Raw genomic sequence first — 27550 nt, 5'->3', positions numbered from 1 at the left:
TGTGTCAGAAATGGATGTGGTAGGTGCTGGCCTGCGGTATAAGTATCCCCAGTGGATGCTCACGGAGAGCCAGGAGGAAGCTTCCTTGGGGCACAAAAAGGTGGGTCCTGCCCCTTTGCAGGCTCTTGGCAGAACAGCCCAGCTCTGGAGGACGTATAAATGTTCAGTATAGAAATATCCGAGAGGAGGAACTATCCCTGTAACAGCTTCAACAGTTAGAGAATAAATTAATTAATGAGGGAGGGGGAAAGCAGAGGGTGCAGTTCAGCAGCTTTTATTCCAAAAAGTGGGAGTAAATTATTAGCTGATTAGTAAATGCTTCGTAGCTTGGATATTAAAAGTTATCGGGTGAAAGAACAGTAATTTTGACTTATTGTTCTCTGAGTGTTAAGAGTTCACTGCAGGAGTTGGGGCAGGAACCCAGATGTTTTGCTGAAGGGGCTGTGTGAGCCTGGGTGGGAGGGATGTCCCTGGTGAGCACAGGAGTGGCAGACAACCAGAGTTTCCCAAATTTGGTTTCTCAGAAGCCTGGTGCCCAGAGGAGTGTTCTGGAGGATGGGCTGCCTTTCCTGGAGTTCTGTGGCTCTGTTGTTTACAGCTATGAAGCCAATGACTGTTCTCTTCTCTCAGAGGATATCAGGTAACAGCTCACACTCACTTTTTTTCTTCTTTCTTTGAGTTCTCCTGTCTTTTGGGGATTCTTGGGAATGGTTTCCCATTTGGCTTTGTTGGTGGGAGATGGCATTGCTGAGCCTCTCAGTCCCTCAGAGCAGAGGCTGGGAGGGCTCCAGTGCAGATTGAGTGCCTTTCACAGGACGGATAATTCCATCTGCTTCCCTGGCTTCATGGAGAAGTGTTAATTCCTGATTAATCTGTTAGTTGGGACTGCATGTTTAAAGAAAATACAGTAAATTCGTGCTGCAAATACATGGTTGTTTTCCCCTTTTTTGTGTAGCCCAGCTCATGATGCTGGGGGAGGATAGTTCTGCACAACACTTCCAGTGCTGTGGGGTAAATAAAGGACTGTCCTTTGAGGGGGTCATGGGGTGAATCAAGGAGAGCCTTCCAAAGGAATAAAAACCATTCTGTCATCTTGTTCCTCTGGCTGGCCTTGAGGCCTGTGTGGCCCAGTTTTAGTAGTGGAGATTGAAGGCTCTGTTCCTGTTGGGGTGCTGAGGGGGAAGAGGTAGGAAATTTGGGAGCCCAGGGAAGAAGGGAGTGGTGTGGGAAGGGTGTTTTGAGACTGTTTTATTTCCCATTGCCCCACTCTGATTTGATTGGAAAGGAGATGGGTTCCATTTTGATGTGCTGGTGATTGCTGTGTGTCCTTCTCTGCGCCCGTCACCTGCAGCTGTTCACCAGCCACGTGTGTTTGTGTTTGCAGGCAGAGCTGCCAGGCTTGGGAGCATTTCAGGGGCTCTGAGCTGTGAGATGCTTTCTGTGCCTTGCAGCTGTGACACAGGGGGGTCACACAGCCGGGGCACCTGTGCTGTCAGTGCCAGGTGTGGGAGCAGCAGCTGGATGTGGGGATATCTGCTCCTTTGCAGGCAGAGTCTGTCAGAGGGGGCTGCTGTGGGCTTTGACATCGAGTGGCCCCCGTCCTACACCAAGGGCAAGATGGCCAGAACAGCTGTAATCCAGATGTGCGTGGCTGAGGACAGGTGCTACTTGTTCCACGTCTCCTCCATGGCAGGTACTGTGCTCCCTCTCTTACTTGGGGCGTGAACTGCTCACTGTTTCTCCTGCTTGTCTTTGAACTGCAGCCTTGAGGGATGGCTGATAAATCCTACCACATGGGACAGTAAAAACCCATCCTTTTCCTCCCCTTTCCCACCTAAAATAAAGGGATTTATTCTTTGAGTGATGCCTATATATCTTAGGTGTGCTTGAAAACAGGGTGTGGACTCTGATTATTTTTCTGTCTGGGTAGGAATATTTTATTCCAGTTCTAAAAAACTTAATTCCCTGCTCCTCTAATGAGTTTTCTGTTTAGTGCTAAAATAACCAGTGAACCTATATTTAGCAGTCTGTGGGGTTTTTTGTGTTTTGGTTTTTTTTGTTGTTTTTTTTCCTTAATTTGGCTTCAACAAGAAGCCTTGAAAATGATGGCTCTTGTGCTCTTTATTCCCAATTCCTGCATTGTATGACTTCAGCTTTGGGAAAGAATACTGGGCACCTGGTGTGATGCAGCTGTGGGGAGAGAAGGGGTGTGCTTAGCACAGGCTGAATTCATTATGGATGTGAATAAAAGCTTCCAAATAGGGAAAATAGGGATGAGGGAGGGAGATGGCAATTTTATAACCTTTGGTTTAAAATGTTAGATTAAAACTATGCCTGGGAGAGGTTTCTGATTTCCCTGGGGGACTCGTGCTGAGGTATAATAGTGATAATTTTAATGTTGGTGTTCAATCCTTTGTCATTTAGAGCAAATGGGGTGGAAAATTTAATTGCTGGAGGCTATTCCATCAGGGAGGCTGGAGAGCACAAAGGAAAATGATGTGAGCAGAGGAAGCTGAGGGAACAAGGGCCATAAAGAGCTGCAATGCTTCTGGTTCTGGCAGGGGACATGTTTGTGTGGTTGCTGTGGTACAGCAAAAGGGGGAGTTTCCCTCTGGATGGTTTTCCAAAGTGCCTCCTCTTGCCAGGGGAGGATGCACTTTGAACTGACTGACTTGTGCAGGGACCAGAGCCAGTTTCTGCTTCTTATGGCAATGTATGTGGTCTGCAGAAATCCTGGCTAAACCACAATAAAAAGCTGCAAGTCCTAGCAATAAAGCTTCCTCCTGCAGGAGGAATTGGGCCTTCTTGGACTGTGTATAGATGGCAAAACCACTTTTATTTATTTATTGGGTAGATTGTTCATACTCTTCCCTTTTTTAGGTTTTTTTGTAAGTTTCCTTACAGATTTCTCAAATTGTGACCTGTTTCTCAGATTGTAGCTTTTCCACAGTCTTCAACTGGGATTTTTTTGGTTTTTGTTAGTCACTTTTCTAGGGATGAGGTGCTGGAAATGGGACACTGGGGAGTGGCCATCCTGGAAGGTTGTGATGATGATTGCCTTAGGTGAAAGCTCCTTGTACACATGCAGGCTTTTATTTGGTTGAATTCTCTCTACATGTGGAGGATTTGCCATCTTTTCCTACGGCTCACATGCTTTGGGAATGCTCTGCTTTGTCTGCTTCTCACAGCACCAGGCTGCTGCTCTTTGGGGGGTTTTTACCAGTCATTTTCTCAAGCTTTGGGTTGGATCTGCAGTTTCCCAGTGCACAGCACAGCTGACTGTGGCTGCAAATGTACAGTGGCAGCCAGCAAAGGGCAGGGACAATTGTGCACAAATGAGATCAGTGGTGCCAGGTGCTTGTTGAAGTAGATAAATGCGTATTGCAGGTCTGAGAAAAGAGGTGGTGTTTGCAATGGGAGCCAAGGCAGCTGAGCACCGTGTGCCTGTGCAGTGCTCTGTGTTTGCAGGGACTAGATTTGCACTTGAGACTAATTCAGGGTATCCAGCTGTGGGGTCCTGAAGGTATGGATTTAAATAAGATGCTCTGAATTTTAAATGGGAGCAAACACACAGGGGAGCAAAAGGCTGTTATTGTTCAAGGATGAAGTGTCTGGGGCTGTTCTTCCTGCAGAAAATGAGATGAGAAAGCTGCCTGCTTTAATTCAGCCCTGTTAGCTTGGAAATGCACTTTGATCCAGGTTTGCTGTGCCATCAGTTTGGGAGAAATCAAAACATAATGCTGGGTATCTGTGTGCATCTTTGAACACTGTGGGTTTTTGCTTGCTGACAGGACTGGCGTGTTTGGGCTTGGCACAGCAGCTGGTTGGTGGGTTCTGTTTTCCAAACGCTCTTGTTGGAGCAGTCCAGCCTTAGCTCGGAGTTTGTCTCCAGAGAATCTGTGCTGCTGGTGATTTCCCATGCTGATGGTTTCAACTGTTGCCCAGAAATGTGAAATAGCAGAAACTGTGAAGAAATTATGGGGAAAATAGTAAAATAATGTTTGATTTTGTGTAATGAACACTGTGTTTTGAGAATTCAAGTGTCTTTTCCAGTGAGGGGTTGCGGTTTTCGTTGTGTGATTTAACAATCAAAAAGACAAATAAGGTTTTGGGTTGGATTTTTTTTTAAACTTGGTTTGTTTCTGGGTAGGTACGGGATGATTTGTGTATTTCAGGTATTTCCTTCTTGCTTGTCTGCAGATGATCCATCCCAACCAGTTGAAGTTTTCAGTCATTCCAGAGAGAAATCAAATAAACAGAGGAACTTGGGTGGCTTTTCCTTTAAAAGCCCAGGGTTTTGCAGATGGCCTTTGTGCTTGGATTTTGTCATTTCCATTAGACTTTCTGGTATATTCCAGTATTTAGTTTCTCATGTTTGGGCTTAATCTATTTTAGGTTTTCCCAAGGGACTCAAAAGGCTGCTCGAAGATGAAACAATTAAAAAGGTTGGCGTAGGAATTGAGGGAGATCAATGGAAGCTGATGAGTGACTTTGAGATCAAGCTGAAGAGCTTTGTGGAGCTGGCTGACGTTGCTAATGAGAAAGTAAAACTCTGAAACCTTTTTGTTGTGGGAGGGGATCTTGTTATGGTGCTGCTGTGCAAAAGGAGGCTTCCTTGTCTTGGTTGGAGTTCCATTCCAACAGCAAACCTGTTGTGTGCAATAAAGCAGAGGTCTATTGTAACTGATTTAGAAACTGCTTAAAAACACCTCTCCAAGCCTGCAGACTGAGGTCTTTCAGTGAGCCAGTTTTTAATCAACATCTGTTCCCTCTCAGGTCTGTTCAAGTATTTACAAGATGTGCCCTTTGAATTCAGCTGCAGTTGCTTTTCCTTTACTTCTTGGTGATGGAAATGACCAGATTGTTCTGCTGGCAGTGGTGGCCTTGTCCCAGCAGTGGCTGAGCCTCACCAACAGGCTACAAGAAGGCAGCCCTGCTTCTTGGAGGGCGGCATCAAGGTCTTCCTTGAAGCCCATCCTACTAGGTGTTTCTGTCCCACCATCTGGAAATAGATTTTCTGTAGGAATATCTCCATTCCTATGATTCCCAGGCTGGTGTCCCCTCAGCTCTGGGGTGGGTGCTGCTTCCAGGACCTGCTGAGCTGCTGTTCAGGAGTTGTGCTCCCTTTGGCAGGCCCTCAGTTTCAGTTCTGTGTCGGACATGGTTTGATGCAGGGCTCCCTGTCCTTTTAGGGGAAGGAGCCAAAGGTTCTTTGCTTTCCAAATCTTTCCTATTTCTAGCATGTCCCTTAAAGCTTTTCTTTGTGTGCACCTTACCTGTGCTTGGTGTCTCCACACATTTCTTGTTCCTTCTGTGGTGCAGATCACTGCTTTCTGTAGGAGCCCCTGTGGAGCTTGTATTGGAGATGATAAAAATTAACTGTTTTGCTCAAGCAACAAAAGGATCTGTTACTTCTCCAGCTTGGAGTTTGCTCAGTCACCCTTTTTTTTTTTATCCTGTCGTTTGACTCGGGATTATTTTTTATGAAGATGAGCAATGTGATCTCTGATAGCAGCTTAAAAGTCTTCTGCTGAAGAGAAAACAAACCAAAAATAAACTTGAAAGAGAACAAAAGAACAGGGTTATATATAATGGCACAATGGGAGGGAAGGGGCTGGGGTAGCCTAAAAAGAACAGTTGGGAGGGTTTTTTTAATGCCAGACTCAAGGCAGTGAGCTGCTCATGCTGCACTGCTGCTGTTCAGCTCCATGCTTGGGCACACTTTCCAGGCTGGAATAGCAGCAGGCTGTGCCCAAGAGGCCTGGATCCTTGGGCACCAAGGCCAAGTTTGCCAGCCTGGCTCTGGGGACAGCAGGGTGCAGCCGCTGTGGCTGACAAGGGATTGCAAAGGCAATTGGAGGCAGCAGCCTGCTGGGCTGGCTTTTAGAGGCTTGGGAGCCCTGAGCTAGAGCTGTGCTCTTCTGCTTTGTGCTTGGCTTCAGCCTGACAAAAGATGTCCAACACACAGAGGCAGGCTTTAATATTCCTGTGGTTTTATTAGGTGAATCCCTGGTGCTGGATGCTGGGTTGTTCTAATTAGAAAGGCAAAGAACAGGAAAATCCTGGAGGAGAGAGGGGGTGCTGTTTAAGTCCAGGGCTTTTATTTTTTCAACACAGAGGTTGTTTTGTACAGATGGTTCATGTTTTTGATAGTGTGACAGCACTGGGAAGAGTTACTGCTTTGAAAAACTAAGTGTGCTTTGACTAACCCCGAGCTCTTTGCTGCTAACAAGGGATTGAGTACGCTTTGCTCTTTTGGGGAGGTGCAGATGCTTTCCTTTTTTAACAAATCCTCTGCTTTTGGTGTTTTGTTTGGGTTCTTTTCCCCAGCTGAAGTGTAAGGAGACGTGGAGCCTGAATGGCCTGGTGAAGCACCTCTTTGGCAGGCAGCTTCTGAAGGATCAGTCCGTCCGCTGCAGCAACTGGGAGGAGTTTCCACTCAACGAGGAGCAGAAGCTCTATGCAGCCACAGATGCCTATGTATGTACCACAGGGATCAGCATTCCAGCCTCCTCAGAAGGGACTCAAGCTCTTCTCCTGTGTGCTCCTAGCTGCTGGGTATTTTTTGGTCCCTCGTCTGCAGGTGTTCCCTGTAGCTTGTTACCACTTTTGGAGGCGTGTCCTTCTGGTTTTGTCATCTTTCTTGGCTGCTCATTAGCCCAAATCTTGTTAAATGTAGTATGGGAGGTGAAATTCAGAGCTTGGAAGAAACACAGCCTTCACTGGTGGCTAATACAGGAGAACCACAATATGGATTGTCAGGGAGAGTTCAGTTCCACAAGAGTTTTGTGTTTCTCCAGAAATCCCTGTTTTTTCAATATTTTGGATGAGTTTTGGTTTATCTGCAGTTCTGTGAAGGGTTTTGCCAATATGCTACCCGGTGCCACCTGCTTCCTGGGAGAAAATCATTCCTTCAGTCTCTTATTTCTAGGCTTAGAGGAAGGGAAGTGGGACAGTGGTTTCTTTTTTGGCTTCTGGCTTAATTAACAGTTCAGCCGTGGTGTGGTTTACCCCTGTGAAGACTCAAAACAGTCTGGAAAACATTTTAGATTTTTTTGTGCAGGGTTCAGCTTTTGTAGCTACTTTTTTCTGGGCAGTGCATCTTTCCCACTTTGCTCTGTTCACCTGGTCTGCCTTTTGGAGCCTCCCAGGAAAACATGAGGGAGTAACTTGTTTCTTTTTCAACACGTGTAGCCTAATTAGCACATTGCTGGCTCTAGGCTGTGTTTTTCTGTTAGAACTCATTATTCATACCAAGGGAAACACTAAACACACCGAATCCATCTCGGTGTGTTTGTAGCTCTTCTCCTGGAGCAGGACATGAAATGTGAATGAGGTGAGCAGATGGTGGCACTGGGAGCTGAGCACTGGGAGCTTTCTGTGTGCAGCCAGCTCGCTGAGATGGCCCACTCTGGGATCTGTTTGAGAGGATCCATTCCAGAGGGAGTCCCAAGTCAGCATTTGGCCCTCAGTGCAGCATTCTGTAACATGTGTCCTGGACAGTGGAGTCAGAGTAGTAATTGGTATGATGGGAGCCATATTCCACTTTGGAATTGTGCTGGTCACACTGCATTGCTGCCATGATTTGCCTGATTAACTCCTGATTAATTTTTTTTTTGTTATTTTTTCTCTCAGGAGTACAGAGTACTAATGATTTCTTTTCCCTCCTAGGCTGGCTACATTGTTTATGAAAAACTGAAAAACATGAATAAGAGTGATCCGAAATTATTTAATGTGAGCAAAGGTAAGTTGTCCATCCAGGCATGAGGAATTTATTCCATGTACAATTGCATATTCCATTTCCCAGCAGGGAAATCAATATATATATTAAAATAGAGTCAGGTTTGTTTGGCTTTTTGGTGATTCCAGATGACTTGCAGAGGGAGCAGATAGGAAGAGGCCTTGGATGCCCAGGGTGACCACAGTCTGTGGCTGTTTTCCATAGGATGTAGGGAGGTGCTCTTTGGGTGTTTGTGTTTGTGTCTGCTGTACACACAGATGGGAAGAATTCCCGCTGTCCTTTTGGTTTGTTTATGGAAACAACTCAGTGAGTTAATTTCAGTGCTGCTGATGCAGGGACAAATACCTAATTTAAGATGAAACAGGGTCACAAAACAAACCATGTTAGGGAGTAATGCTTTTATTGAGGCATATCAATACGACCCAGATGTTTTAGAGCAGCTTAATGTTATTTACTTTGTCAGAGGAGATTTTAAAATCTTACTTTTTTGTTCAGTTGTGTTTAATGAAGAAGATATTACAGATAGCTTAAGGCTGAAAAAGAGGTGGTGAGCGGATTGTTTCCTTTTTGTTTTGGCCGAGTTTTAATTTCTTGCCAAAAGCAGCAGTGGCAGTGCTGTCTCCTTGATCTGAGGTGCGGGATTTGGCCTTGGTTTAGTCAGCATGTCTGTGTTAGCAGCTCTTTTCCAGCAGCTGGAGGTGCTGCTTTGTTCCCCTGGTGTACCTGTTTTCCCTCAGCTTGTGTGGTGGAAGAGATGCAGTGCTGGAATACTTGGCCTGATTCTCTGTGCTTGATTTTTTTTAAGCCCTGGGAAATGCTGTTTTACCAGCTGTAAATGTTGTAGGGATGCAGCCACAGGAGTTCTTGACATAGAGATGATGTTATTATTACAAATCAATTATTAGAAATTAACCAATTGTTGTACTGGTTACAGATGCCGCGTCTGAGGATGTGAAGGAGCGCTTGGCTTCCCTGGCTGCGGAGATAACCGACCTGGCTTCTCACATCCCTGACTCTTCTGGACAACTGGAGAATTTCCAGAGGTCAGTTTTATGCTGACTTCTCTACCTTCACCAGCAGTGTTTTGGTTTTGATCTCCCAGGTCCGTCACAATAAAGTAGATGTGTTTGAACGGGCATCTGTTACCTGTTTGTTGTTTTCCAGGAAAATCTATTTTTTTTATATGTAGGAATTTATTTTCACTGGTCTGACTGCAAGGGATTTGACCCTGAACTTGGCTAAATTTTGTTCTGAAGTGTAGTAACTGCCTCTGTAATTTTGCTTTACCTTCCTTGATTTTACCTCCTAGGGCTACAGAAATACTAGCAGAGATATCAGGGAACATCAGTGCCTTGAAAACCACCCTGTTGGGCTCAGGTTTCCCTTCTGGGCTGGAGAGGAGCTGTGGTGCAAACAGAACACATTTTGAAGCCAAGTCAGCAAGTGTCAAAGCAGAAAAAGCAGAATGTGCTGAGCAACCTGAAGGTGACCTCAACATCTGCTCTGATGCTACGCTGGCTGTCCTCTGGGAGGAAGAAATGAGCGGAGAGGAGGCACAGAGAGCTAACACTGCTCTGGAAAACGGGGCTCCAGCAGCCAGGCTCGCAGACAGAGAGGACAGGGATGACTTCATGTCCCTGGACATTACTGAGCAAGAACTGCAGGTCTTGGAACGTCAGGCTGCCAAGGAGTTGGGCAGTGAAGCTGCACCCGAGGTAAGGAGCACTTGGTAACTTCTAATACTACTCTCAGATGTTTTGTTTTTAATGGACAGGCCTCAGAGTTGAATGTTGAGCTTAATTATCTTAAATTTTCAGAAGTTACTTTGCTCCTAAGAGAATCACGTTGGTTTTGTAGGAGGCAAGTTCCACAGACAATGAACAAAATGTGTCCTGTGTCATTGAGAGTGATGAAGAGCTGGAAATGGAGATGCTCAAAGTGAGTGCCAGAGGGTTTATTTTTCCATTTTTTTTTTTTTTAATGATGCTGCTCTGGGAGCATGGTTAAGGGGAGGGAATATGGAGCAGAAAGGTGCTGCTTACGGAAGAGGGACAGAATAAACACATGGATACCTAAAGAATTCAATTTGCTGGGGTTGGACTGGAGTATCATTGGCCTCCTGTGTCGTCTTTATTACACCAGCTTGGACTTGATCCACCTGCTGGATTAAAGTTGTTATAAGTGGATTAAAAATTGGTTCCCATATCATATTACCTGAGAGAAGTGTTTTATCTACCCTTCCATGCTCCAAAATCACTTTTTTCTTAATTGCTCAGTCTCTCAAAGATGTAGATAATAGTGAAGGCGTTTTACCTGAAGGAGAGTCCAGTAAAGGCAGGAAAACTCCTGAAGTGGATGTAGCACCAGATGGTGATGAAGATGATGGCATTGAGGAAGAGGAGGAGGAATATTTGGGTATGGTTTTTTAAAAGTCTTAGTGCATGGTGATATAAATTTTTAAAAATTACTGTCTGTAGAAGCAGCTGTTGAAGCCCAGTGACTTTTAGGAGTTGATTTCTCAAAATGGGAAGGTAAACCCACCTGGATTTCTAAGGGGAGCTTGGACTGTGTCAAGATGAAGATACAAAGGTGTGCTTGGCAGGAGAGAGTGAAGTTGTGCCCTGATTAGCTGATGTCTGCTTCATGGGAGTAAAACTGCCCTGGGTGTGGGGGAGACCTGCTCAGAACACAGCACAGGGAGGTGACACCTCCCCTGTCTGCCTGTGCTCTTCTCCTGTTGCTGCTGAGTGGTGGAATTCTGAAGAAATTCTGCCTTGGGGGTGGCTTTGACTTGTCTCCACAGGGATAACCCTACAGCAAATGAAATGGGGCAAAGCAGCTGAACTGTGAGGAGAAGCACACCTTGGTTTGTTTGGGTGATCCTGTTCCAGATCATGCAGTTATGCATTGCAGTCCTATTGCTTTATCTCATTAATCAAGCCATATGTTCTCCTCCTCACGCAGGGTCTCTGAGGAACCCCTTTGCTTTTTTAGTGCTTCATTCCAGCCTGAAAATATCTGGAGTTTGAGATCTCTCTTTTCACTGGAATTGCCCAAATTCTAACCCGTGGGCATGACAACCCATGAGCAGACTGTTGTTTGTGGAGACAGTGCTTTATCTTTCCAAAATGTAATCCTAAGTGAGCGTTTTCTCTTCTGTCCCACTAAAGATCCACTGCTGCCAGAGCCTGCAGAAAGCCACATTGTGTGTCTCAAGACCTATTTTGGGCATTCGTCATTTAAACCGTGAGTGTATTTTCTGTTCAAATGGGCACTCTGGGGTGGGTGTTCCTGCCCTTCTTGGATGATGTTTGTATTACTGCTTACTTGAAAAAAATGGCAACAAACAAATCTAGGCCTTGTTCACACTCTCCTGTCTTGTGGGTAACTGATCCACAAACACTGTGAAAAATGGAGGTGTTATTTGTGATCTCCTGCCTCAGGTGCTGCCTGCCTGGTCCTGTTAGAGACCCTCATTCTGGCACTCTGGCCCTGCCTGCAGTACCTGGGGTGTCTGAGTGGCTGCAGCGTGCAGGGACAGCATTCTGAGGCTGCCCCAAGGGTCCCTTTAAGCCACAATCCAGCAGAATATGCAGTTTCACACAATTTACTTGTTATCTGTGCTGGCCAAAATCAAATATTCCCCTTTGTTTCATTTCAAGGGTCCAGTGGAAGGTGATCAATTCTCTTTTGGAAGACAGAAGAGATAATCTTGTTGTCATGGCAACTGGTGAGTTACCACTGCATCCTAAGAAACAATAGCAAGTCATTCCCTTTTTGGGGGACAGCAGTACAACAAACATGGCTGGGGTTTTTTTGGGTGTCAGAATTGTCTGGTGTAGCTGCCTAGAAAGCATGGTGTCTCACTTGTGCTCTTTTCCCCCCTCTCAGGCTATGGGAAAAGCTTGTGCTACCAGTTTCCTCCTGTCTACACTGGGCAGACAGGAGTTGTCATCTGCCCTCTGATCTCCCTGATGGAGGACCAGGTGCTGCAGCTGACGTGAGTGACGTGGTGGCAGTGCCAGGCTGCTGCTGGCTGCCCCTGGGCACGCCTGGGTCCTGCCTGTGGCCCTGTGGGTGGCTCCCATTGCAGCAGGATGTTGGGGTGTCAGCTGCAGGGCTTGTGTTGCTCAGGGAGCACGCACAGCCTGTGTCAGCAGTCTCACATCCCTGGGTTTGCCACGTGGGTGAGCCAGGGGCCGAGCTGGCAAAGGATGGATGCTGCTGAGAGGTTTCTGAAGGCACTTATTTCGGGTTCACATCCCTTTTGTGCCGAGACCAAAGTGGTGGGGGAGCTGTTGGAGGCTGTCAGACTCGTGTCAAGGTTTGCTTTGGCTCTGAGGGGTGACATCTGAACCCAGTATAGCTGGCAGCTGTAGGCACTCCAGATCAAAGCTGCAGCACAGGCTTTCAAGAGGGACGGTGTAGTAGGTCTCCCAACACCTGGCCTCTTCACTTCTTCAGAGATCTGAGGGGGGAACTTGTGGGTGACACCAGATCACTCTGACATGAGTGGTTTTACGTGTTGTCAAGGTGAATCTCTTTGATTTTTAACACCTGATAATGCTTTCTCCACATGTATTCTAAGAGCCATTCACTTCTGACACTTTTGAACTGAAGCTGTGGGACTCATGCTGAGTTGTGTGGTTCATTCCTGCTTTGTCCACCTTGGGAGGAAGGAGTTTTTTGTGTTCGAGGGGATATGAAGATGGTTTGAAGTGAAGAACATCAGTTATGTGTGGCGTTTCCTGCTGCACATTGTGGCTGTGTGCAGATGAATGGCTGGACAGCCTAAGCTCCTTGACTATTGCTCAGCAGGATGTCTGTGACTTTGCCACTGTTTTCCTCAGTGGAAGGGGTTTATTCACTGCCTTCCCAGTGGGTCATTCATTTGGAAGGCCAAGGAGACTGAATTTGTACAGACTGCAGCCGTTTGTCTGTCAGTCTGGCTGCAGTTGGGACTGAGCAGCTGTGGAAACCAAGGGCTGTGAGAAAATGCAGCAAATCAGTAAGCTAAGAGGTAAAATATCAATCAGTTGGGCTGGTAATTATCATGTCATTAGAAACCAGCCCCCTGATTTAAAACTAGCAGATGCAGCATCAGTAGGTGACAAAAGATTGAACAAGGTAAAAAACTGTGGGCTAGTAAAGCTTACATCCAAATGTAAGGAACTGCTGCAGTGAAGAGTTAAAGAAAATGTTTAGCATGTTTTTTTGCATGTTTCAATTGTGAATTTGTGCAAGGAAAATGGCCTTCCTTGCTCTGATTCCTATTAATCCTGTGTGTGTCTTGTGGAGACAACTGGAGGGCAAGTGCAAGAGCATGCGGGTGGCAGGAAGAGCCATGCACCACTCCTGCTTTTTCAAAAAGTGTTTCACACAAAGATCCTTGAAGAAAGCAGTCTCTGACCTCACTTGAACTTCCTTTAGAAGTGTTGGCACAGGCTGGAAGCTAAAGCTTGGAGAGGGAGTCTGTTCATGACTGTGCTTTTTTATTTCTGCAGAATGACAGGGATTCCAGCTTGCTTCCTTGGTTCAGCTCAGTCAAAACAGGTCAAGGATTCCATCAGAGGGTGAGTTTGAGCCAAGCTTTCTGGTACTCTGGGCTGAAGCCAAGGGCTGCTGAGGGGGGTGGGATGTCTCCCTGCTCCATCACCACTGAAACTCCTGGTTCTAGCCCAGCCCTGGGACCTGGCACTCAGGATATTGTTTATATTCACCCAGGCTTGAGAGTGTGGAAGGCTACAGCCGCCCTCCAGTGCCTTTTGGCTGGGGAAATGGAGCTTAGTGACTCTGATGTGTTCTGATTTACACTTGATTTTAGTCAGGTTTTAGACCTGGATCTGTCAGCACCACAACAGTCCCTTCTTATTCTAAAGGCTGGCAAGTCTGCTTTTCCTTTTCCTGCAATGCCTTGCTTTCCTGTGGTTCTGGAATGTTTTCTATGGACTTCACTCAATTCCTCTTGTTTACCATCAGAACTCTGTCGTTTTTCAATGCAATCATGATTTTATTGAATTGTGTTGTTTTCTGTGTCAGTGTATTTTCTTCTGATCTTTCAGGGGTCAGTACAGAGTCATATACATGACTCCAGAGTTTTGCTCGGGGAACTTAGAGTTACTTCAGGACCTTGACCAAACTGTTGGTAAGTTGGAGGTAAGACTGTAGGTGAGTTGCAAGGCAGCTTACATTAATGATGTTTAAGCCTTTTTGGTAATTCTCACCCATTTCTTGGTGAGAGTAGTGACACCATTTTTTCCCATTCATTGCACAAGATAAAAAACATTTTATGCGTTTGTCTGAGACCATCAGGCTTTGTGTTACAATCCAGGAAATGCAACAAATGACATCTGGAATTCTTACTGGTGCCTGTGATTGAGAAGCAGGGTGTGGGAAAAGGTCCTCTTGGAGCTGGCTCGAGATTGTGATCCACATGAGGGGGATGTTGGATGAATGGAGCTTGGATTGTGGGTGGGGGGGGACTCTAAAAGCTCCTGGGCCTCTTTTACGAAAGAGGCCTTAAAGATGGCACAGCAGAGAGCATTTCAGGACCAAAACCCCAGGCACTGCTGGTGGTTTGTCAGGAAAGCTGGAGCTTGCTGTGCTTTGTCCCCCAGGTATCACCCTCATAGCTGTGGACGAAGCTCACTGCATCTCCGAGTGGGGCCACGATTTCAGGAGCTCCTTCAGAAGTTTGGGCTCGTTAAAGAAGACTCTGCCCTGGGTGAGGTTTGGCTGTGTTGTGTTTTGGTACAAGAAGAGGGTATTTTGGAAATATCACCCTTTTCATGTTGTGCTCTGAGTGTAGTGACCATGCTGGTTGGCAGCTGGGGTATCCCTGTCAGTGTTTGGGCTTTGTAGGTTTTTCCCAGTGTTTAAACTAAGGGTGTTCTGAACTTGGGCTACCAGAAACTCAGGAGATTTAAATTCCTTTGGATCCCTGTGCTGAGGATGATGATGTCCCTAAGCCTCTGGTTTCATATTGGAGCATTTTGTCTTACCTGACGGAATGGCTGGTAGAGGCATGCCACTGATTTCCAGACACTCCTCAAGCACTTACTGCGTAAGCTCAGAAATCTAGACCTGAACTTAGCATGTTGTTATTGTTAGTGTCATCCTATATTCCCTAAATTTAGCTAATCACATCAGTGAATTACTGTGGTCTTGTGAAAGATTCTGAATAAAACTTTGCATTTCAAGGTTTGTGTTCCTGTCTGCTCTCTCAAAAGTTGCAGTCTAAAATGTTCAAGAAGCTCAATACTAACTATATTTTTCAAATTACTGATTTCATCCAATGATAAACACATTAAAGTGCCTGTTTAGCTTCTCTGTCAGTAGACTCTGGAGATGTTTGGTGTAAAAAATGCCCAGTGAGAGGTCATGAAGGTTACTGTACATGTCTTTGCAGATCCCCATTATTGCATTGACTGCAACTGCGAGTCCCTCGATCAGGGAGGACATAGTGAAATGCCTGGACCTGAGGAATCCCCAGGTCACCTGCACCAGCTTTGACAGACCTAACCTGTACCTGGAAGTGGGACAGCAAAGTGGAGACATCTGTAGGGACTTGAAGCAGTTCCTAAGTAGGAAAGGAAGGTAAGGATTTAAGCCTAGCTTTGATTCCTCAGGTGTGGTTTTTGACAGGCAGGTGGCTTTTTTTTTTTCCCTGTATCTTTACATGATGTTGTTGTTATTTTCAGCAGTTCTGTGTATGAGTTTGAAGGCCCCACTATCATCTACTGCCCTACAAGAAAGGCCACTGAGCAGGTGGTGTGTGCACTGAATAAACTCAACGTGACCTGTGGTACCTACCATGCCGGGATGGGGAACAAGCAGAGGAGAGACACTCACCACAAGTTCATGAGGGATGAAATTCAGGTCGGAAGCAAAAGTCTCTGGGGTCCTGTTTAGAACTGCAGAGTTTTTGGTGCAAGGAAATGTTGGAATATCAACCTGTATTAGCCATGTCCTGGATAAAGAAATTGCTGGTCTATGCTGACAGGAATAAGATTCCAGGCCTATCTTTTGAATTTCTGTAGTAATTCCCTCAAATGCATGGTATCCAGGGAAAATAGTGGTAGCTGAAACAAGAGCAAAACTTCTGTGAGCTGCTTCTTTCCTGGGCAGCAGAGATACCCAGGGACTCCTCGTGTTCCTTTCCATGACCTGTTTTGTGCCTGTTGAGAGCAGCTACTTGAGAACACTGCTGCATTTGCCATAGCACCTCATCCCTCTCACGGTTACCCTCCTACAACCGTGCCCTGGCCCAACTCAGCACTGTGGAAGCTGCTGTAGTTGAGGCTGGATTTTAGGGATCAAGGTTCCCACCAAGGGTGTGTGAGGTAACCCAGGCCTGTTTTTTGGCACGTGGCTGCTGTTTTGCAGTGCGTTGTGGCCACGGTGGCCTTCGGGATGGGCATCAACAAGGCCGACATCCGGCTGGTGATCCACTACGGTGCCCCCAAGGAGATGGAGTCCTACTACCAGGAGATGGGCAGGGCAGGCCGTGACGGCCTTCCTGCTGCCTGCCACGTCCTCTGGGCTGCCACTGACCTGGCCTCCAACAGGTACAGCCCTCCCTCCCTCCCCAGGGCTTTTGGCCATGGCTCACTGCACTTCAGTACCCTTGTGTATTTGTGGGGTGCCCCAATGAAGGAAGGAAGGATGAATCTGACTCCATCTTCTTAGAAGGCCAATTTATTATTATATGATACTATGTTATTTTAAAGAATGCTTACTCTGTATCATTCAGTATAGTTTAGTATACTAACAGAACACTGTTAGGATATTTACAGAAGTATCTGTAAGGATACTTACAGAATGCTAAAAAGATATTATAGGAAACTTGTGACTCCTTCCAGAGTCTTGACACAGTTTGGCACTGATTGGCCAATCAGTCAAAACAATTCACGTGAAACCAATGAAACAGTCACCAGTTGGATGAACAATCTCCAAACACATCGCACGTGTGCGCATGACACAGGAGAAGTAAATGAGATAAGAATTAGTTTTCCTTTTTCTCTGAGGCTTCTCAGCTTCCCAGGAGGAAATCCTGGGTGAAGGGTTTTTCTAGAAAAGATGGCTGTGACAGTAGCCCATGGACTTGGAAGAACCTCTGTGTGTCTCTGCTGTTCTGTCCTCTTTGGGATAATGCTGGGAAGAATATGAATGAAGTGCTGTCCTGAGTGTGCCCTGTGGTGGAGAAGCAGGCAGGCAGCTTGGGTCTGGTTTTAGCAGGATGTTTTTCCTAGCTCATCCTGGTCAATTGAAGGGCATGGTCTGGCATATTTAATTTTTGATGTGTTGGCAGTGGTCAGCATTTAAGGCACTTTTTGCCCCGTCTCAGGCGCCTCCTGGGCGAGATCCGCAACGAGGCGTTCCGGCTGTACAAGCTGAAGATGTTGGCCAAGATGGAGAAGTACCTGGTGTCCAATGGCTGCAGGAGGAGGTGAGTGCTGGCAGCTCTTTAGTGCTGTGTCACTGCAGGCAGCTTTGCTAAGAGCTGCTGGGGCTCGGGCACAGCTGGGGGCTGTAGCCAGAAGGCAGCTCAGGCTCACCATGTGTTCTACAAGCACAGAACATTCTCTTCTGTATTAATAAGCAGTATCAAAAGCACGTCCTTCAGCACATTCATATGTTTCCTTGTTTGCTTTTTAAAAAAGAAGACTTTCTTTAGAGGAGTCAAGGCTAAATAATTGGTTCCCCAGTGAATTAATTAAGGATGCTGATTTTGACTACATTTTCTGCAATAAATTTCATGTGTAAATTCTTGGTCTTCCATTGAATTCTTTTTGTTCCCTCGGGTAGAATCATCCTGTCTCATTTTGAAGACAGGCAACTCCGGAAGGTTTCCTCTGGCATCATGGGCACAGAAGAATGCTGTGATAATTGCAGGTCCAGGTAAGCTTTCTTCCCTGAAGGCTGATCCTAGAGGTTATGTTCTCTCAGCCTGACTTAGAAGGCAAATTATCTAAAAGAATTGACTTTCACACATCTGATCTGGCAGCTGTTCAGCCTGAGGTTTATTTTTGAACATCTCTCTAACCTTTTTCAGTGAGTCGAGCAAACTGTGATAAGCTCCAAGTGAGGCTGTGGGAAAGCCTGGAAGCAGAGCAGGATCACAGTTCCTAAAAGGGGATTAGAGCAACACGCAGTGAAAAACACTTGTGTTCATCAGTTTAAGGCCTGTTAGGTAATTAATCCCAAAGGACAGGACTTGGAAATGGTGTGTGGTACCAGGTGTCTAAGGCTAAATTGCCCCAGTGTCCAGGGAGCTGTTCTCCTGTGCTGACATGTGCTCTTTTAACCTTGCTGATAATCTCATGGATGTGCTGAGGGGGACTCAGGAGGCTGCTAGTCAGGGGGGCAGGAGCAGAAACACCTTTGTCACCTCCTTCTGTAGTTACAATAAAGCTTTCCCTGAAGTTACAGTGAAGCATTCCTTGCTCTGGCTGTTAGGCTGATGCTTCCTGACCCAGGCAAGGTGTTAGGCTGTGGGGCCTTCTGGAGAAGTGTTACCAATTTAGCTACTCAATTTCTGTATGTCAAGGATTAGGGTAGCTTGGCCTGGTCTCTACTACAGCTAGTTTAAAAAAAAGAATTTAAAAGGTTGTAATTGCCCTCTTTGCACTCACCTTGCAGTGCTTATAAAGAACCAGGTAGTGAATCTGTACTGCAGAACTGAAATCACTTGAAATACATAATTTTTGTTTTTCCTCCTTAAAAGTGGTTTGTGCCAGTAATTTTTCAGTGGGTTTTTTCAGTCAGTAAGAAATACATAGTTTTTAGTGGGATTGCTCTTTACTTCTGGTTTTGTTTTTCTTTTATGTTCTTAAAGAAGCAGGAAAAAGTTTTAAAGTACAGTTAAAGAATTGTTGTGCATGCACAAAACAATGCCAATATTTTGATATTAAATTCGAAAAATTCAATATACATGTTCTTAATTCAATATCATTGTTCTGAGACTATGTTCTTAACAGCAGGTGTGGTGGAGAACTTCCTCTTGGGTTGGGCAGGTGTCTGAGAAGTTAGATGGGGAGAAATATAAATGTCTTGAAGTTACATGGATACAAATAATTAAAAGTGTTAATATGTGTAGAACTAGGAGTGACATTAGAGACTAAGTTCAACTAATCCCTTGTGGTTATTTCATTAAATTATTTAATTAAGTTATTTCATTAATGACTCTGTTGACATTTGGAGCTAGGGAGAGATGGCTTGGTTTGTTTGTGTTAAGCCTGGCTTCCTTTGTGCCTTCCAGTGGCTCCTGCCGTGCAGTCCCCAGTGACTTTGAGGGGGGACTGCAGGACTTTGGCAAGCAAGCACACCAGCTGCTGTCTGCAGTGTGTGCCCTGGATGAGAAGTTTGGGACCAGAATGCCAATTCTGCTTCTTCGAGGGTCTGTAAGTGATGGGGCAGCTCCTTGGGTGTGTTCTGAGGGGAGGGGCTGGGACAGGTCCCTCTTAATTGATCTGTCACTCAGTACATGGATATCCATGCATGTCCATGTGTGTGCACCATTTTTCTTGGAGAGGTGGAGGTTTGTGTAGATGGGCAGGCTTGACTTTGGGAAGCTGCTCAGCTCCACTCCCCCTGCAACAAGCAAGGCGATTGTCCTCTAATTTTTTATGAGAATGCATCATTTTGATTATCTTGAAAGGAACAGCCTTTTCATAATTAAGAATAAGCATCTTGGCTCAATTAGTTGGTTTGTGTTTAAATAAAGCAAAGGTTGGCTTGCCCTGTAGTTTTGTGTTGCTGTCTGACTTGGAGTACTGAAGTAGGGTACCAGAATAAGTGTAAATTGATTTCCATACACCTTTAATTTTAATTGTTTTGAAATACTAAGCAAGAAAGTCACTGGAAATAAATTAGAATAAGAACAAAATATTTTTTATGCTGACAAACTAAGGTGGTTATGGTGAGTTATGTTCCTTGTTTAACCTTTTATTGCAGTTAGGCTGCTGGTTGTCACACAAGTGCTTCTAGGGAAAAGCCAACTTTCCATGGCCTTGGCAGGAAATAGATTAGGAGTGGAATAGGTCAGAGGAGGCTCCTCACATGCTGGGCTCTGTGTTTACTGGTTGGGTTTGAAGCTTCCCTGGGCAATGAGAGCACAAATCTGACGGGATCTTTCCAACCTTGCAGTGCTCCCAGCGCTTGCCGGAGCGGTACCGCAGGCACCCTCTCTTCGGCTGTGGGAAAGAGTGGCCAGAGAACTGGTGGAAACAGCTCTGCCAGCAGCTGATCATGGAAGGGTTCCTCAAAGAGGTCTCAGGCCAGAGCAACAAGTTTGCAACCATTTGTGTGCTCACCCAGAAGGTACTTTTGGTAGTGACAGGACCCACTGAGAGCTCCTCTTGAGTAACCCAGAGCTAAAATGGGGGGTTATTTCCTGCAGGGTAGGAATTGGCTGTCCAAAGATGGATCTGCCTCAAATCCAAGTCTTATGTTGCAGTCCAGTGAAGACCTTAATCTGCAGAGACCTTCTGCCAGGTAATCGTAGCACGTGTGTTCTCTGGAATCAGGTCTGTCTCTGAACCCTGCTTTTGGAGAAGGCAGGTTTGAACAGGAGGAGACTTTGAGATCCTCAGTGTTCTGGTTTTTTTGTGAGCAATAACAATTCTAATAATTAATCATTAACTCCATTTGCCAAATACATCCTTGTACTGACTTGAAATCGGTTTATTTAGCAGAATGTTATTTTTTGTTCTCTGTACAATGGAGTTAAGATGTAATTAATTGCATTACAGCAGCAGGCGTTCGCCTCTGCTCGCCAAGCAGCGCTCCCCAGGCACAAAAGGAGCAGCACAGTCTCCAGGCAAGCAGGTCTGTACCAGTACAACCCCCCTGCTGTGTGAGCCATCCTTGCCTATGTTAAAAACCCAACCCAACTTACCACAACTTAATGGTTTATCATCAGCAAACTCAGTGAAAGGATGGTAAATCAGCATTTGTCTTGTTCTTCTGGGTTTTTTTAGGTATCTCTATATGAGATGTTCGCCTGTTACAGAAGAGGTCCAACTCCTCCAAGAAGCACTAAGATGGTTAACAGGTGCGGTATTAGAAATGAAGCCAGATTTACCTACTTTTGACTGTGTTCATGAGGATACTGCTTGTCAGGGGATCATTAAAATGAGCATTTTCTTGTGCAATGGGTGTGGAAATGCTTAATGCATTAGAAAGAGACAAGTGCCTAAAACTGGCTGTACACTGCATTGCATTTCAAAATACATTGTATTTACACGATGTCACAGTTAACATCAGGTAGCATGGAGGGCTCTGCCTTTCCACTCTGGTCTGGAGAAGACTGAGGCCAACTCAGGGCTCCCTCAGGTGAAAAGAAATCAAATAACCTCTTGCAAAAAGCAGACCAAGTTATTTGTTTCCCTGGCACATGTGCTCCTTCAGATTAAAAGCACTTTGTGTTTCTGAGTGGGATCCTCCTTCAGGCCACCATTCTGGTGCTGGCAGGTGACAGCAAGAGGCTGCATCGCTTGGGTCAGTAGTTGGCACTGCAGCCATGTGAAGACTGATTATTTTAGGGACAGTTAAAATCCAAACTAAGTTATTTTGCACTGTGCCTAGGGAAGGAATCTCTTTGTCCAACCTGTGTGCTGACAGATGTTGCAGTGTAATCCTGGCAGTCCAGTCAAGGGTTACTGTCCCTGAGCTCATGGACTCAGTGGGAGTCTGGATCCTGCTGGTTGTACCCTAACCAGCTCCAGTCCTGCCTGGCTGCAGAGCTAGCAAAATAAGTTGGGCCTTGAACCAAGCCTCTGAATAAACTGATCTAAAGCAAGGCTTGCTTTGTGCTTGACTTTTTTTTTTTTTTTTTTTGGTTAGTGTTTCAGGGCACTCACCACTGAAATCTCCTTTGAAGCCCCAAAAACCAAGTGCTTCAGCCCGAGAAAAAGAACTTGAGGTAAGCTTTGCTGGGACTGGGAGGATATCTCTGAACTGCCCAGCTCTTCTGTGTTTGGGCAGCTCTTAATTACTGAGTTGTTTAGAGCAGAGGTCCCACAGTAGGACTGAAATACACAAGGAGGGGTTCATGGATGGCAGGGGTTTTGTGTGTTCTTGGGAAGATCAGGGAGGTGATAACTTGTGCTCTTCAGCTATTATACCTATGAGTGATGTAGAGCTGGCTCCTGAGAGTTTGGCTCCTTGCTTTGCAGACTGCTCTGTATGGCAAGCTGCTGACTGCTAGACAGAAGGTAGCTAATGAGAAGGAAGTTCCTCCAGGTGTCCTGGCAACCAACAAGGTCCTGGTGGAGATGGCCCGGATAAGGTAAAGCCAGCATGCAGACATGTTGTACAAACTGGGGAGCTTGCAAGCCAAACCACAAATCCCTTCCTTCCCTCTCTTGGGTGAGTGGAGGCATCTGAAGTGCCTCTTCCAGCTACTAGAAGGCAGCAATATTTTGTGGTTGTCTTATGTTGTTGCATTCTTCATCCTAAACCAGGCCTACGAGCATCGAGAACCTGAAGAAAATCGATGGTGTGTCTGAAGCCAAGTCCACCATGTTGGTGCCTCTCCTGGCTGAAATTAAGGACTTCTGCCAAGCAAATGGTTTGCAGGTATGATGAACTCAAGTGTCTTTCCTTGGCAGAAGCCTTAAGGTTGGGGTTTGTTCTGCAGCTATTGGGCTCCATGGAGCTGTCTTGCTGTTTGACAAAAAGTATACTTTGATCTAGCAATGGGAACCAAAAGCACGTGTAGTTTTTTAGTTGTTTTCAGGGGGTCTGTTTTGAGAAAATGTAGCTCAAATTGAGAAGTGTCCAATGCAGACTGAATGCCACAGTTTGTTCTGGTGGAATAGTTTCACGTGGAATGAGGAATACCTAAGATGATGTGTTGGCCTGGGCACTTTGTTCTGGCTGCCTTTCTCTTCCAAGTTCCTTGGATGATGCCGTGCTGGTTTTACTAAGATGATGGAACATGTGGGTGTCCATGTGGGTTCCCTCCTTGCTTTAGTTTTCCCTCCCTTCTTTACTTGTTTTAAGAAAATGGAGTTGGGGTCAAAACGGACCTCCAGAGAGATGAATGGTTCTCTTAGTGTTACTTTGTCAGATAAGTTCAGATAATGGGGGGGTGATCACTGGGATGCAATTAATTTAATTCTGCTTTATCTCACTCAGACTGACACATTCCCCGCTCCTGAATGTAAGGTTCAGAAAGAAGCATCTCCCTGGAAACGTGCTAGAGCCCTTTCTCCCTCCGAGGAAGTCACATATATCCTGTTCCAAGAGAAAAATTACTCCCTGGTAAGCTCTGGGCTGTGAAGGCTTTGCTTTGCTGAAAATGGGCAGCAGGGAGGCTTTGTCTAGGGGAGGGGCATGTGCAAGTTCTCTTAAATCCTCTGCACTGTGCTGGATAGGTTGCTTTAAACCTCCGAGGCAGTACTTTTCCTGGGAAATGGCAGATCTCTTACCTACCTCTGAAATAGAGGTGTGGAAAACTGAGGTGGGATGCAGTGAGTTGTTAACACTACAGGAAGCAGCTTGAGTTGCTTTGGCTTTTGCTTTGCCCCTCTCAAGAGTAAGGGGGTCCCCAAGTTAAGGATGAATTAACAAGAAATAGCTGTACAAGTATTAATGGGCAGCTTCATGCTCTGTGTCCACTAATCCTGGTGAAGTGCACGGTGTGTGTATCCCTTGTGGAGAAAGGAGTAGAAACTTGAGAAGTGCTTTTTGAAGAGTACCGGATTCTAGTTGGAGATCTGACCTTGAGAAAAACAAGTTTGGATCAATCAAGTTTAAGATGCTTTTCTTCAAGGCAAATATTTTAGGAGGGGAATTGATCCAATGTGTGAAAATGAGGGGGAATTTGTTTCAGTGCTGTTATCTGCATTTGTGGGCCCCTGAGAGGTCCTGTGCACCACAACTCCTTTGTCCCCACTAAGTTCGAGGTGAGGTGTTGCACTCAAGCTGTCTAGTTTTGGTAGAGAAACGCATTTGACAAGCTGGGTAAGAAATAAGGTAGATCTTAGGAATAAAGCAATGTTTTGGGGAGCTTGGTTGCGCTGCTGTGTGCCAGTGACTCTGGATTGTTTTTGGCGATGCCGCTTGAGCCCTGTGCATGCCCTGTGCCTCTGTTTCCCCAGAGGGCCATCAGTGAGAGCAGGTCTCTGCCCCTGGCCGTGGTTGGCGCTCACCTGTGCCAGGCGCTGGCGGCGGGCCGCACGGTCAGCGTGGAGCGCGCGGGTCTGACCCCCGACGTGCAGAGCCTCATCAGGGACGTCATCCGCAGCCCTCCCGTCCTGTCAGGTGAGCACCACTGCCTACCTGCAGCTGCTGCTCCCAGCTACACCCCCCAGCAGTCCTGGGAGGCTGGGGCAGCGCTGCTGTACTTTCAGGTTCACTTCTAAATTAACTTCATTGTGATCCATAACAGTGGGGCAGACCTTTGCTTGACTCAGTTGTGTGGAACTTATTGAGACATCCTGCTTAAATTTGTGTTTACTGAAATGTTTTAGGGAAAAAAAAACTGACAAAGTATTCCTGTAAGTACTGGCATCTTCAGAAAACATGCTGGGAATTTCTCCCATGATCTCACAAGTCAAACCCATACATTTTCACCTTCTTACCTCTTCTATACCTTAATCCGTCCTGTGCTTTAATAAGATGCAACAAATATATTGGAGAATATAAGGAAACTGAACCAGGGGCAAGAAGCTTAAACAATTAACATTATATTTACATTTTTTCCAAGACACTACCAAAATTCAAGAAATTAGAAAACGTACTCCTGCCAGTATTGAGCTGTATCTGATCAAGATGATGATTGTACTACTGGAGAAGGAGGATAGAAATAAATCTCAGGAGGGCTTAAGCTTCAAAAGAAGGTTGGTGTGGCCTGAAGGGCAGCAGGGAGAAACAGGAGCAGATCAAGCAAGAAGGGAAGGTGCCTTATGGAATGAAAAACAGGTTAGTAAAAAGTTGTAAAAGTGTTCCTGTGTAAAATCATGTGTTCTTTGTAGGAGCAGATGAACAGCATGTTGTTTGTTTCCAGCTGTGCTTAGTGAATCATCTTCCCAATCCATGTCTCCCTCAGTTTTGAATAGGACTCCCTCCTCCTCAGAGGAATGCTCAGAGCAGAAACTGACGGTTCTTTTGGGATAAGTGTTGACCTAGGAAGAAGTCAGAGCTGTGCAGCTTAGCTGTGATGTGTTACACACATCACTAGTTGTTCCCAGCATGAAAACTGGGATGTGCTTGTTCCTTCACAGGAACCAAATCCAGGTTGTGCCCTGGCTTTTTTTCTGTGCACTGGCATGTGGGCAAAGAGATTCTCCCACTATGCAGGAAGGTTGAGAGGATGAACAAGCCAGAGGCAATTCCAGCCAGCAATGTCTCAGTCCTTGGGTTCCAATATTGCTTGAAACTGCTGGGCACAGCCTGGTAACAAGTGTCACCTGCAGGACAAATCTTGGGAAATAAGGAGCTCTTTGTTGCAGTTTGAGAAAACCCAGGGTAGTCTGAGCCCTCTGCTGGCCCCTGTACCCCAGGTCCCAGTTCAGCACCTGGTACAAAGGACACCCTGCCCTGAGTGGCCCCTGGTGGCAATGCTAAAAAGTAACAGCATATTCCAAATCCTGCTACCTGTGCTGGCACTTTGTGTCTGCTCCTTACAGGGCTTGGGGCTGATTTCTTAAACACTGGCTCAGACGGTTTTTTGTGCACTGACATTTTGCCAAATTGATTTTTCTTGTTTCCCTGAGTGCTGTTTAGTTTCTACAATATCTGTGTCCGAGCCTTCTTTTTCCTGCAGTTGGCCTCCTGACACTGCAATTGCCTGAGCTCTGATCACACTTGTCCCTGCTCCTGGAGCTAATAGTGGGAATGACATGCTATTAGTAATCAAATTAATATAATCCAAAGGAACAGACTGCAAATCCAAAAGCTAATCCAGTCTTTATTTACTTCTCCTTCAGAAGATAGCCTGGTTCTCATAATTCTCTGTAGCAAGCAATTCTAAATCTCTTAATGGGTGTTCTTGGATTTGCATGGCCTGGCACTGCTGCTGCTTCTACAGGGGAGTGGGATCAATCCAGCAGCCAGGGAAGGAGCAGGGAAAACCCATTTGCATGTGGTGCCTTCAGCTTGGGTGAACAGATGTTCTCACTCTAATAAAGCATGTGGTAAACCTGCCGTTAGTGAGGGTTTTGGTAACACAGGGATATGTAGCTGATGCCAAAATGCCAGTGTGACTGCTGCAGCCTATGGCCAGCAGGATGGTATAAGAAACATGAGTTCATATCTCTGTGCCCACTGTGCTGTTTTTAACTGGCACTTTAGGTGGGAAAATACATTTGAGAGTAGAAGACTACTTGTGAGGCACAAGTAAATATTTCAAGTTTTCAGAGCCATAGGGATGGAGCAAGTGTTTTTCTCCACTTAAAAAAAGAAAAAGGGCCAAGTAAAATTCAGCTTGCTGTGTGTTTGAAATGCTCAGATTTTATTGTGCTGCAATGAATGAGCAATAAGCAGTGCCCTCACTAAGCAGAGGTGCTGGCACTCTGTTGATGAGGGGCTGTGACCCAGGTAACCTTGTGCTTCCTTTGTGTCTCCTGGAAGGCTGCAGGGAGCGTGGATGCCAGCCAGGCAGGGAGCAGGGGGGCAGCAGGCCCCTCCAAGCCCACCGCCCCGGTCTCCTCCCACCAGCCTGCCCTCCATCCCAAGCAGGAGCAGCAGCTCTTGGCAGACTCTCAGCCCAAGGTGAGAAGGCAGGGGCACAGCCCAGAGCTGCTGGTGGGGGTGGGCATCTTCACCAAGCCAATTCTCAGCTTCTGTCTGGCTCCCAGACCGTGTCTAAACCCTTGGCCTGCCTTGCCAGCCCCTTCTGTCATGGACACCCCTGAGGCAGTGGTGCCATGTTGCTTTTGTTGTCCTTGCTGTGTCCAGATATCCCACTGGGACAGGAATAGACTGCCACAGGAAACTTTTTCCCCATTTTGTCCACTCTCTTGTGGCAGATGCTTCTGACATTTTAAGAGGATGTTTAGTTCCTGTTTTCCCCTTTTAAGTGCAGGTTCTGTGAGGCTGTGCCCATCACAATTAGGGTTTTTGCACTGGGGTCTGTAGGACCACAAGCTGTGTCAGCAGACATTAGGAGTTCTTATTTAATAGGGAGCTCATGTCCCTGACCACCACCACTTGTTGAACCCCTCGCTTCAGTTTGAAGCTGATGTTGCTGTGAGTGCAAATCCTTGTCAGCCTTGATTCTTGTTTTAATTCTCAGTCCCTTAGGTACTGGAGTAAGGTGTTGGGTTTAAGTGCAGCATCAGTCTTCCATGAACAGTTGGGTCAGTTTGTGGCTCCAGCTGAGCATGGATCTGAGCAGTAGAGCGGTGCCAGTGGGGCAGGCTGTGGCTGTGCGTGTTCTTCCATGTTTGTGCCTTTGTGTCCTTCCAGAGCTCGCATCCCCCTGCTAAGAGGAGGGTGCCAGAATGGTTTGGAACCTCAGCAGCAACAGCTGGACCTGTAACCCAGACCAAGAAAAGTAAAACAGAAACCAGAAAAGGAATTTTCAGTTGAAGGTGGAAATCAAGAGACTCTGTTTTTAAATCTCTCCCTCCACTGCCAGCATTATCTGCAGACTGTTGCTTCAGAGGGGCTGTAAAAGGGGCTTTAATTGCCCTTGCTCTGCGTTATTCCTGCTGCTGCCTCCTCTCTTCCTCAAACAGCACTTTTAGGACTTTTTTCACTGTGTGAAACGGGATGTTAATAAAAAGATTTACATAAATAATGGCCTTTTTTTGTAATGTGTGTGAGTATGGGTGGGAGCTGAGGGCGGCCGGGCCGGGC

At 46.0% G+C, this 27550-nt stretch overlaps 1 protein-coding gene across 3 annotated transcripts; it reads left to right on the top strand.

Moving 5' to 3' along the window:
• Nucleotides 1–27457, top strand: WRN (WRN RecQ like helicase). Of its 3 annotated transcripts, none has more exons than XM_084204616.1 (34): nt 1–100; nt 525–640; nt 1548–1693; nt 4396–4544; nt 6331–6480; nt 7672–7744; nt 8676–8784; nt 9051–9456; nt 9599–9679; nt 10018–10156; nt 10912–10987; nt 11404–11471; nt 11633–11741; nt 13246–13314; nt 13804–13886; nt 14359–14465; nt 15150–15337; nt 15445–15619; nt 16127–16308; nt 17088–17189; nt 17549–17641; nt 19002–19143; nt 19889–20062; nt 20142–20236; nt 20494–20569; nt 20722–20795; nt 21587–21665; nt 21919–22031; nt 22207–22321; nt 22883–23008; nt 23848–24010; nt 24456–24670; nt 26321–26461; nt 27158–27457. In XM_084204616.1, exons 1-34 carry the CDS (start codon nt 11–13, stop codon nt 27278–27280), a joined length of 4347 nt encoding a protein of 1448 aa, XP_084060742.1. In that variant the 5' UTR covers nt 1–10; the 3' UTR covers nt 27281–27457. The 3 variants fall into 3 exon arrangements, with proteins under 3 accessions (XP_084060742.1, XP_084060743.1, XP_084060741.1); XM_084204617.1 differs by having other exon boundaries at nt 15442–15619; nt 20497–20569; XM_084204615.1 differs by having other exon boundaries at nt 15442–15619.
• The last annotated feature ends 93 nt before the right edge of the window (nt 27458–27550 follow it).

Source organism: Fringilla coelebs, assembly GCF_963513975.1.
Source record: "Fringilla coelebs genome assembly, chromosome: 4".
NCBI classification, from domain to species: Eukaryota; Metazoa; Chordata; class Aves; order Passeriformes; family Fringillidae; genus Fringilla; species Fringilla coelebs.
The sequence above is the reverse complement of the archived record's forward strand: the minus strand, read 5'-3'. Positions and strand labels throughout refer to the sequence as shown.